General features: G+C 35.1%; 1 protein-coding gene across 1 annotated transcript; it reads left to right on the top strand.

The window, feature by feature from the left end:
- Window positions 1–2,491: 2,491 nt before the first annotated feature.
- LOC147425441 (putative cytokinin riboside 5'-monophosphate phosphoribohydrolase LOGL10) lies at window positions 2,492–9,825 on the top strand. The gene is made up of 7 exons (XM_086499435.1): window positions 2,492–2,779; window positions 3,450–3,547; window positions 3,651–3,681; window positions 5,274–5,373; window positions 8,134–8,204; window positions 9,042–9,185; window positions 9,278–9,825. Exons 1-7 carry the CDS (start codon window positions 2,648–2,650, stop codon window positions 9,350–9,352), a joined length of 651 nt encoding a protein of 216 aa, XP_086355561.1. The 5' UTR covers window positions 2,492–2,647; the 3' UTR covers window positions 9,353–9,825.
- Window positions 9,826–12,037: the final 2,212 nt, after the last annotated feature.

Below are 12,037 nucleotides of genomic sequence, written 5' to 3'. Positions count from 1 at the left end.
CTTATAAATAGGACACATTACTTTCATTTTGGGGATTGTTGTCACTCCATTGGGTTGTCTTGAGTCTTTGTAATCATTGAGCTCTTGCTCCTTTTGTCATCAAGCTCTACTGTAATTAGCACTCGGTGCCAATTGTACTTATATTTCATCAACTCCAATACTTTTTGTCCAACATCAGACTCCTAATTGTTAATTCATTTCATATATGATTTTCTATGTTCATTTGAAGTATAAAACTATTGTCTCTCTATCTGATCCAGCATATGACTCTGAATTCCAACGTAGAATAGCTGTCATAAGTGGCCAACTCATTCCAACAAATGCTTCTAAATATAATAGAATGTGCAAAATTTTATCTTCTTGGCTCTAAGAAATAGCAATTATATCCATTTGTTGAACAAATTTCATAAATCTAAGATCAAATATGTATATGCACCCCCTATCAATCATGCATGCATATGAATTAATTTTGTGCTTGCATGTGTGTGTACGTGTGAAAATCTCATGAATGGACTATATGTAATTGTATGTGGGGGGGTGCACTTAAAATTGACTATAACTGTAGCGCAGTCTATTTTTGTCCCATGCTAGGAGGTATTGTATGCATCTTGAGATACCTTCAAAACATAATAGGATTTGAGCCATTGTTTTTGTTTAATTCTACTAGTTTTTTGGACGTCATGAACTTGCAAGCCCATGCAATGAATGAGATAGGCTCTAGACACTTGTTTTCAAAGTTGAAGGATCATTCTAGAAAAGGGGCATGGAATGAATGAAAAGCATGAAAGGATGATTCTTGATGTGTAAAAATGGATAAGCGTTATGTATGCCAAAAGATTTGATGAAAGGTATGTGAAGATGTGCTTGTTGTGTAGCTCCTTTGAGGAAAGTGTGTAGAAAATTTGAGAATCCCCCTTGAAGGGAATTGAAAAGAAGTGCACAAGATGACAACCCATGTGGTAATAAAGATGTTACAACAAACAATTTTTTGAATTTAGGAACACTCTCATAACTTGCCAAAAAAGGATGAAATGAGCATCATATGCTCATGGTGAATAACTAGCTCCTTTATTTGAGACAAAGTAAGGACAATGTAGAGAGACAAGTTTACTAGCGTCAGGTGAGTATGACTTGATCAAAAGGGATATAAAAGAGAGATATCTCACAAGATTTTGAAGGGTGTAGAATATACTTGGTGATAAATGATCATAAAATCTTCTTGGATGGTAAAATGAGTCATGAACATGAAAGTTGAGGGATCACTTTTCAAATAGAATTTGGCTAGATCTATGGATTAGACCCTATATCTAAGGCTACTAGTAGCACTTTAAGGATACTAGTAGCCTCTTTAGGGTGCCCATGGTTCTAGGACCTTTTTCTTATCATTGATGGGGTGGCTAAAGCAAGTAAAAGTGATGGAGTGTCCTTTCAGTCCTTCAAGGGACTTTCCAACTGCAATTGCACTAAGGATGAGTGACTGCCAGAGAACAACACTCTCAAAAGATTTATTCTGAAAAGAGATAAGAGGAAGTCAATGAGTCAATATTGTGACAAAGATATAGCCAATCACAACCTTCTTCATGAGAGATCTTGATCAGTGATGAAGAGTGTTTAATGTGGATTCTAGATAGACAACTATGGCTACATGCATAAATCTTTGTCTCAATCCCATGAGTAGAGGACCCATTCCAACCTAATGATTACAAATTCTTGCATTGTTGTTGCAACTTGCCACATAAAACTTTTCTATCATAAGTTGTAGTAGAGCCAGCATATGATTGATGGAGTGTAATGTTCATGAGGTGAGTAACATGTCCAAGGAGCTGTGATCTTGGCATACATGAAAACACATAATAGTACTACTTCTCTCCCCACCAAATATGTTGCACTTTTGGGTGGAGGGAGAGGGGTCTCTTCATGATTGACCATACCCTTGTGGCTTATTTGATGGCTTCCCAGTAAAGCAAGGGCACCACCACCCAATAAAGAGGATAAAATCAAAGAGGATAGGGATTGTGTGTGTGTGTGTGTGTGTGTGTGTGTGTGTGTGTGTGTGTGAGAGAGAGAGAGAGAGAGAATATATGTTGATGAAATTATATACATTATATACTCATGTGGACATATATATATAAGCATGCAATGCTATATATTTAGGCATGAAATTTGATGGTATTTATCTTTGATAATAGGTGTAGGGTAGGTTATTATAAATTACTAGATATTATGTATAAAGTCACATTACATGTATATTATATACACAAATGTAGCTTTATGCTCAGCCTCTCTCTCCCTTCCCCCCTTCCCCCCCCCCCCCCCCCCCCCCCCCCCCCCTCTCTCTCTCTCTCTCTCTCTCTCTCTCTTACGTGTCCATGTGCATGCACGCGCACGGATACAAACTCATGCACATTAAAGGGTCCCCACTACTTCCTTTCATTGACTGGAAAGTGTTGGCTCGTTGTCTATAAAATCACACAACCAGCTGGCCATCTTAGCCAACCAACTAAGAAATTTTGTTGCCCCTCCTTTTCTACATCATCATTGTTTACATTGTATCATTAAATTTTACAATTACTTTATTTTTATATTCAACCATATATACAACCCCCGCACACTCATACCCCCATTGTGTATCTACAATTCCTCTCATATGCATCATCCACCCATCGTTATGGATGCTACCAAGAAGTCCAAGTTTAGACGGATTTGTGTTTTTTGTGGAAGCAGTAGTGGCAAGAAGCGCATTTTTAGTGATACAGCCCTTGAGCTTGGCAAGGAACTAGTACGTATGCATGCATAATACCCCACGTGTATGTTTACTATGGCATTAATTATATACCTGTTTACACTTGCATGTACATATATATATGTACATGCAAGGGTATATCCACACAAACAGAGACACACACACACACAAACACACACACACACATATATATATATATCCATCCTCTTTATGTGATTACAAGGATATTTAACCAAGATTAGCTCATGTATAATTGAAATTATATAACTATGATATTCTACTAAGTTAGAGAATTTTGATGACTATGAGTGTATACCTTAGTCACAATTACCTTGGAGATTTGTTTGTGTGTGCATGTGTCTGTGCGTGTGTGCATGTGTCTGTGCGTGCGTGCATGATCACTGGTACTACTTGCATCAATATCAAAAACTTTTACTTCTATGTCTGCATAGGATATCATTGATGCTAGATTTGATAAAATGTAATATACTCTTGTGTATCATACAAGAAACAAGCAAATATTTGTGTAATTTGTTGCTACATTAATTTCATAGTTATACATTCTAATTACCCACCAAATTCAATAATAATGTGATGGAAAAATCAATTATTATACTCTTTGATTAACTAATCTTGCAATAAATCATGTAGATCACGTTTTCATGTTCTCTATATCAAGTTCTAATAAGTTGTTGTTCATTTTTAGGTTGATAGGAGAATTAGCCTAATCTACGGAGGGGGGAGTGTCGGTCTTATGGGCATTGTCTCCAAAACAGTATATGATGGTGGTTGCCATGTCCTAGGGTGAGCATTTTTTTGAAGATGATGAGCTAGATTTTAAGTCATATTACCTTTCACAGTTTTTTCGCTCCATTTTGTCTCATAAAGTGTTTATTCTAATATGCAGAGTCATACCAAAGGCACTCATGCCTAATGAGGTACTATTCTCTTCTTTATATGCTATTTGGAGGAGCCACCACCACCCCCCCCCCCCCCCCCCCCCCCCCCCCCCCCCCCCCCGGGCGGCCGCCGCAAACCCCTCCCCGCGAGGGGAGGGGGTATACAAATTTAAGAGTTTTTAATATTTATATACACTCCCTACTTCTTCTAGAGTTTTTAAGTTAAGGCACATTTTTATTGGGAGGCTTATATGTTTTAACGTGCCTACATGATCTTGGTCTTATTCAAGATACTAGTGCTGATACTTTTTATCCTTTTTAGCAATGCCATCACCTAGCAAGCATGCCACCAATATTGATACCTATATGAGACCTCCACATATTTTAAGATCTAGAAAGTTGAATGGGAAGATTTTCAAGGTACCCTTATGTAGGGTATATGCTATTTTATTCTCTTATCATTATACGATTCTCCCCTTATTTGAAGTATCTATGCAATTAATTTCTCTAACACACAAGATTGCATAGTCTTTATAAGGTTGCATTTCACACCATCTCTCTTTAATAATGAGAGCTCTCAAAGCAACATGGAAAAATTTGGCATGAGAGAAATGTCAAAACTACAGTATCAAGAAATATTTTGACACACGACCTTAATAGAGATGCATGTCTCTATCCATAAAGTACTTGTTGTAAAAAGAGGCCACCTCCAAACTTTAAGAGGAGAATAAAGGTTTCTAGAGGTCCCCAGAGCAAAAAGAACAAGGGTCACATTTGCTTTCTAAAACAACACAACTGAAAATGACATATGCTAGGGTCTTAGATGAAAGGACCCATTTACAAAAGGACCCATGCTAGAAGACGTCACGTCTCGTCGTGAGCATGACTAGTATTTATAATTTTTTTGGGTTGTTAATATAATATACTCACATTCGTGAGTTTTGCCCCAAAACAAAAAAAAAAACAATTCAAGTTTAGTGATGGGGACATGGGTCCCACTCTATATACTGCCTGATACTTGGTACGGTTTTGTTATGGTGCTGTTTTCATTGTTTTTTTCAATTTTTATTTCCTTGTTCAAGCCTGGCCTCCCTTGTTTGTGCGTGTGTTTCATTTTGAACCTGGTTATGTCCTCTACATCCCTTGGCTATGGCATGTGGAGCCGGGGTTTTGTGTACATTCTATTTGGTAGTAATCTATATTTTCACTTTCCCTATTGGGAGAGTACTTCAAAATAAAAAATCCAAGTGAATCATTCAATGCTTTGCATGGGAATGTCAAATGTATGTCATAACTCTGTAAGAATTGTTTTATAAATCCATCATCCATGAAGAAGAAAAATTGCAATAGACAAATAATGAAATCTATAATGAATAGTGAGTCAGAGGAAGAGGCCTAAAACATAAGCCAAAGATTTTCATATAGATTTTCTCTCAAAAATGAATTTCTTTCCCCTCCTGCTCACACATGAGGCTTTGATGACCAAAAAAAAAGAAAAAAATTTATTAGTTTGTAATGTAAAGTGTATTCAAGGAATCTAGGAATCCTATATAAATAGCTTCTCTTTTTTGTGTACACACTTATCTTGTTTGCTTTTTATCTTTCAAAACTTGTTTTGTTTGTTGATGTAGATATGCGGCAAGACATTCGGAGAAGTTAAAGTTGTCTTAGACATGCATCAACGTAAAGCTGAAATGGCTCGTCAAGCGGAGGCCTTTATCGCTCTTCCAGGTAATACATGAATCACCTTTTTGTGATTTTTGTATGAATTTATCATTGAGTGTAGATCCCTATCATGATACCTAATTGGGCCCATGAAAAATACTCACACAAAGCTGCACATGATGTACCCAAAACCTAGAAAAAAATATAGAGGAAGCTAGGAAAAAACTTTATTCTACTTAGTTATACTAACTCTACATAGTTTAAGAAATTTTATCTAATGAAAAATTTCTTTAAGATTGTAATAAACTATGCTACGTTGTGTCAAGTTTCAAGAAAATAATCATACATGATCATGTTATATAGACATGTATCCTATTTAAGTAATACTTTCTTATTTTAAGCCATACTCACAAATGTGAGTAGAGTATATATAAAAGCATAATAGCGGCAAAAATTACACCTCCATCCTCAGCACGAGCCATGGATGACAGATAGAGACATACATGACATATTAACGCATTTATGGGTCCATACGTTGCTTAACACTAGGTTGGTAACCTAACAGGACATAAAAGTGTCCTTTCAGGGTTTTGAAAAAAACCTCCAAAACCATAGTAGATCCACTCATTTTATAAAATCCTTTCATAAGGTTATAGTTCAAGGCCTACTACACATGGAAAAAATAAGAAACTTGTAAAATTTCTCATCTTTTGGTCACACCAAGCCTCCAAAGTTGATGGACCAGTGCATTTTCATCAAAACAGTCATTTCTTACGTTTTGTTGCATAAAAATAAGATTAGGGATTTTTGTAGTACTTGAGATAAATTCCCTAGTTAACTTCAATGGATTGGTGGTCAGAACATATGATTGCTTCTCACTCACTATTTTTTGTTTTGCCAAAATAAATAGGTACAAAAAAGTTGAATTTTTACCATTCTGCAAACCTATCATCAAAGTTTCTATCATGCCACGCTCAATACAAATAATATATGCATGTTTTCTTAGCTCCCTATTGTCCTTTATGTTCAGAAGGAGCCATGGAGCATGTCAAAAGAATAATACATTTCTTACCAAGGGGAATCTTGGGGACAAAGATGAAGTGTTAAATACAGCAAACATGAAAAAACTGGGCTCAACATTATGAGTTGTAGAATCCCATGGAAACTATTCAATATCTAGCCAAATTTGATCCTTATGACTAGATATGGTTACTACCTACAAAATGCATGTAGTTGTCACAAGAAACTAACAATATTGAAAAAGCTATACTTGATATACTAGAATGTTACGTTTTCTTCTATAACTGAAAAAATCAACCATCGTTGTGTACTATGCAAAATAGGGTATTAGGTGCCCCAAAACTCAAGGAATGTTAGCTTTATGTTACAATATGCGACATAGAAAATAAAAAATGCATTTGGATATCATGAAATCCATCAAAAAAATCATAGAAGAGCTAAAATTGGCTAAAAAACAGGATTTGACAATTTCTGTAATTTGGTCATAACTTACAACTTTAATATTTATTTCTCCCTAGAAGCATCAGGACATGTTGAGGACTACTAAAGATAGTTCTCTAGCATTATACACCTCACAAACATGAATTCTAGAGTGGTATAGTTGCAAAAAGTTGAGAAAAGCCAAAAACAGGACTCGTTTTTTCACACAGTTTCAGTTGTGAAATGTTGTGCAAGGACAATGTTAAAGATGGAATTGATATACCAAAATAATGTTGAGTTTTTTTCAGCTCATGAGACAACTTTCTAGATAGATAGCACCTCAAAATCCATTTTGAAACTCTTGACATAATTCAAGGAAAATACTCACTTAACAGGACATAAAAGTGTCCCATGACATAAAAGTGTCCCATTACCAACCTAGTGTTAAGATAATAGATGTTTATGCAAACTACAAGTAAGACATTTTTCTTACATTACAAAATTGAGTATGCTAAAAACTTCAAAAATTTGGATGAATGCGAATAAATTACTACCATTTTCTCAACAAGAACACAACCATCATCTCATTTACATGCATTGTAGTGACAAGTTTGCATTTTTGACAAATTATTCATGACAAAATTTAGAAATGCGGGTACATTTATAAGATGACAAGATACCAAAAAACATTTAATTTTCTCGGTTTTAACCTATAGAATCACTTTGGATCATAGCTTTGTACTAAAACAACATCAATTATTTTATAAGGACAAAAAATTGCCTTCTCTTTAATATTTTAAAGTTACAATTCTTTTTCTTATTATTAACAGTGGCCATGAAAAGAAGAATTTTTCTTTTCATATGCTATATTAACACAAAAACAATGTACAAAGCACATTTGCTGCATTGAGGGGACATAAGACGCATTTCTGAGAGGCACAACTTAGGGCCTATATTCAAGAGTTATCTACTTTATCTAAGCAACAAAAGTTTGGGTTATGCATCTTTCTAGAACAGAATATTACAACATAAAGAAATCCTTTTTCTTGTTAAAGCAACCAATAAGCTACAAAAGATTGAAAAAAGGATACATTTCACAACTAGTTATATTGTTTGCTACTTAAGGGCATGACCCTTTTCTGATTGTCCTTATGTCTCCAGGTGCAATTTAAAAACACCAAATGTGAAATATCAAATATAATAAATTAGAAAATCATTTCAGAAGAGAACACCAATTTTTAGGTTTCTAAAAATAATGATTTACAGAGATAGGCATACCTCTGATTTTCTTTTGCAAAAATTACTACCTCCTTAGTACTATCATGGGAGAAGGCCATCATATTTATTTGCAAATAAGTGTTTTTTTTTTCTGTCTTTGATAAGCAGGTGGCTATGGTACATTGGAAGAGTTACTAGAAATGACAACGTGGGTGCAACTTGGGATACATAACAAGCCAGTAATGTGATTTTCCTTAGTTTTGATGTCATTTTGTCTTTATATTGTGTAATACAAACAATTGAATGTCAAATATGCCATAAATTTGATAATGGGAAGAAGAAACACCACTATTTGGTTTATGAGCTAGCTCATCGAACTCCTTGACAAGATTCACACTCTGATTGGCTATAACTAACTTGCATCATGAAAAGGAATCACAATTTTCTACCTCCCTCCCTTCATTTTAAGCTTCTTTTCTAATAGTAAAGTTTAATTTTCTATGGCGGGTATTGTACCCATTTTGGGGTACTTTGCCTCTTTTAATGGGGCAAAAGGTGATGTTCTCTTCACAAACTAAACTAAATCACCCAAAAGCCTCTTCAATCCTAGAAATTTGATACGGTAAGGGGTGCCCGTCAAAAATCAGCATGTGAATAATGTGCATTTGAGACTTTGATTTGAGGTAGGACCCGTTGCTTTGTTGTTTCCATTCTCCATATTTAATGCTCTTTGCAAAAAAGAACTAAAATGGCTTTGACTAATAAATTGATTAGATACATGCACACAATAAATCTTGTCTCACATGTACACCAATACACAAGCTCAAAGGTCATTTTTTAATGGAAGAAAAAAAAAATTATGGCCTACCAATCTACTTACAATTATAATAATATTCCAACATAGGGTGCAACAATACTTATCAATTATGGTTTTAAGAATAGTTGATGCATCAACAAGCTTGATTTTGTTATTATACCAATAGATTGACAATACTAGGTATAATTTCGTTCCTAGGAAACTACTTTTCATTTAAGATTTTTTTTTTTAAAAGATTAACAATTAAACAATTTTGCAGGTGGGACTACTAAACGTTGATGGCTATTATAACCCACTTCTAGCATTATTTGATAAGGGAGTGGAAGAAGGTTTTATAAATCCAATGGCTAGGAGGATTGTTGTTGCGGCCCCCACTCCAAGGGAGTTAATGCGCAAGCTTGAGGTGATACAGTGTTGATTGTATATGATATCATACTATGTGCTTTATTGTGATTAATCAAAGTTATCATGATAGTTACGTAAATCGATGTGCAGGAGTTTGTTCCAAGCCAATATGATACAAGGGTTCCAACTTGGGATAGAACTCCAACAACAATCTATAGAAGATGATCATTTTATACCTCACCAAATTAAATATCCCAACCTAAAGAAGCTGATCATTTTACACCTCACAAAAAAAGTTCACTTTACAGTTACCTTTTTCCAAAACCATACCTTTACAAGGCATTTTTTCTAATCACTTTTAAAGAGAGAAATCTAGAATCATTCAATGTATAGTTACTTCTGCAACAAACTAGAATTTCTAAGTTTTGATCAATTTTGAAAGCTTCCTCATGTGTTAGCATTAGATTAATCCAAGCAAAAAAAACTTCATACACCACCTTTTTAAGCTTCCAAGAAAAAGAAAAAGGGTGTCCATAAAATAGGATGAACTCCATCAATAAAGAAGTTTTCTTAGCATAAGGTGCAATCCATGTATAAACCCATGAAATTCATAAAGAAGTACCGTTACAATAGGGTACAATTCATGGAAAAAACACATCTCTACTATGTAATTCTCAACCTCACCTAGCCATTCTTGACATGACTTGTCTCAAGATCCTGTACTTTGTTTGCAGTTGTATTAAAGGTATAAGTCCTCTTGTTTCTTGCACACAACTATCCTACTAACCATGGAATTGTTTTGCCTCCTAAGAAGCTTTGAAGTTACTTTAGTGTATATCTCCAAAAACACTATCATTATCGAACAAGAACTTTTTGTTAATACAAAAGTAAATTGCTAAGACTTTTAAGTCAATTATTACAATTGCCTTGAAAACCAATGTTGAATTATCAAGAAAATCTCTAATATAGTGAATACATGTTGTATGAGTTTTTTGTGGTTACAACTAGATAAACTTTTGAAGTTTCATTTTTCTTTTGAAGGAAATGGTCTAAATCCAAGATACATTGCATTTTTAAAGAATAAATGGGATGAAATCTTTATGCAACTACGAAAAATTGAGTATCTTGAATCATAAAAATATTATTTTACAGATGTATTTCTTGGGTTGTCAACATGTTTAGTAGTACCTTAGTGCTTGAGAAGATTGTGATGACAATAGCCTTGGCTATGATTAACTTCAATGATGGTGTGGTGTAGTCCACTTTCCTTATATGGAGATTGTTTGTGCTCTCTTCATGTTTTTCTTCAGCTTCTGCAAAAGCGGTAACCAATTTGCTATTATTTTTCTTCTCAAGTTTGTGATCTTTCCAATAGTTGATGACACATTTGTACTCATTGTCATTGGGTATTTGAGGTTCTCCATAATGGTTAGAGCATATGAAATCAAATGGATATTTGTTGTTAGCAGCAAGCTAACTCAGATACCATTTTTCAAAGCTCTCATTGTAAAAACAATTATTATTTTGATGAATCTAACATATTGTAACTCCTATTTTTTGGATAAACTTTGTAATTGATAAGCCGGGGCTACAAGCTTCCAGATTGTATCAACCTGTCTTTAACTATCTTTAGTTAGATCTCCCAGATTATTAATTTTGACCACCAAAAACCTTGGCTAAGGTATAAAAGCCAATTTTTGTAAGTTAGTTTCAAATTTTGGATAATGAAATACACAGCGTGAGCTAATGGCGCTCACCTCTCTCCTTCTCACGCTTCCTACTCCCCCCTCCCCCCCCCCCCCAATTGTCACATTGTAGTCGCTTCTGTTGCATTGCAATCGCACGTAAGAGCTCTATGCATTAACATAAGCAATTCACAGTAATTCGTAGTTGTTGGCATCGCCGACCCGCGGCCTAATTTCATCATAAGTAGGAATTTAAGCTTTAAAATCAAAAACTAAGTATAGGCAGGGTATTGGGGCATCATTGGTAAGCATTTAGATGTATTCTCGGTCGAAAACAACTAGGTCAAAAATCCACTGTTTTTAATAATCGTAATTTTTTCACTTGACACTAAGTGGGATTTTAGACCATAAGCATGTGTGCTCAAGTCTTATAAACATGTCCTAGACGTTTCTTTATGTTTGGATGTCATTTGATGCTGTATAACGAATATGATTTGTTTGCCGATGGGCGGTTGGCTTTTGGTGATTTCAGTCACTTGAGTGTAGCTTGAGTTAGATGCAAGTTGTTTATTGTTTTCCAAGAGATTGACAACCTCTTGTAGCCTCTATGCACTAGTCAAGTCAGCTTCGTCCCATGGATTGACAATTTAATCGTGGTTCTCGCTATATCTGCAATAAGATAGGAGTGAGGTTAGACACCCGTCCCACATTTGGCACCACTGTCAGGGATCGAAGAGACCGGAACTAAGGAAAAACACGAATGTCTTGTGAAGTTATCCTTTAACTTCCTCTAGGATCTCCTAGAGTCAAAACTTTCTTTTAAAACCACATAGCTTAAGATTATCATCTTTTACTGTGTAGAGGTAGCTTGGAAATAATTGTACTTGCTGAGTGCCTTTAGGATTGTAGGATTGTAGAACTAGATTAGGATTTCGAGAATGATTGATAGACGAGACAAGTCTTAAGATCAAGCGAACCATAAAAAACAAGAAAAGGAGTGTTTGTGGACACTTTCCACAACTCCATTGCATTAGAACCTAGGAGTAGGGTAAGTAGGATCCGAGGTGGATTTCAGAACATGGCTCTCTCTGAAAGAATCAATTGTGAGTTGTTATTTGAAGCTGCAGAATTTCAGGTCTACGGCTAGAAATAGCACGAAAAGACTTCAAACCACTCAATCTGACTGAAGAGTATGCTTAAAAGTTGTATGAACCAGTGGGTAAGC

This window comes from Adiantum capillus-veneris, chromosome 25, assembly GCF_014529385.1.
Source record: "Adiantum capillus-veneris isolate H3 chromosome 25, ASM1452938v2, whole genome shotgun sequence".
NCBI lineage: Eukaryota > Viridiplantae > Streptophyta > Polypodiopsida > Polypodiales > Pteridaceae > Adiantum > Adiantum capillus-veneris.
The sequence above is the reverse complement of the archived record's forward strand: the minus strand, read 5'-3'. Positions and strand labels throughout refer to the sequence as shown.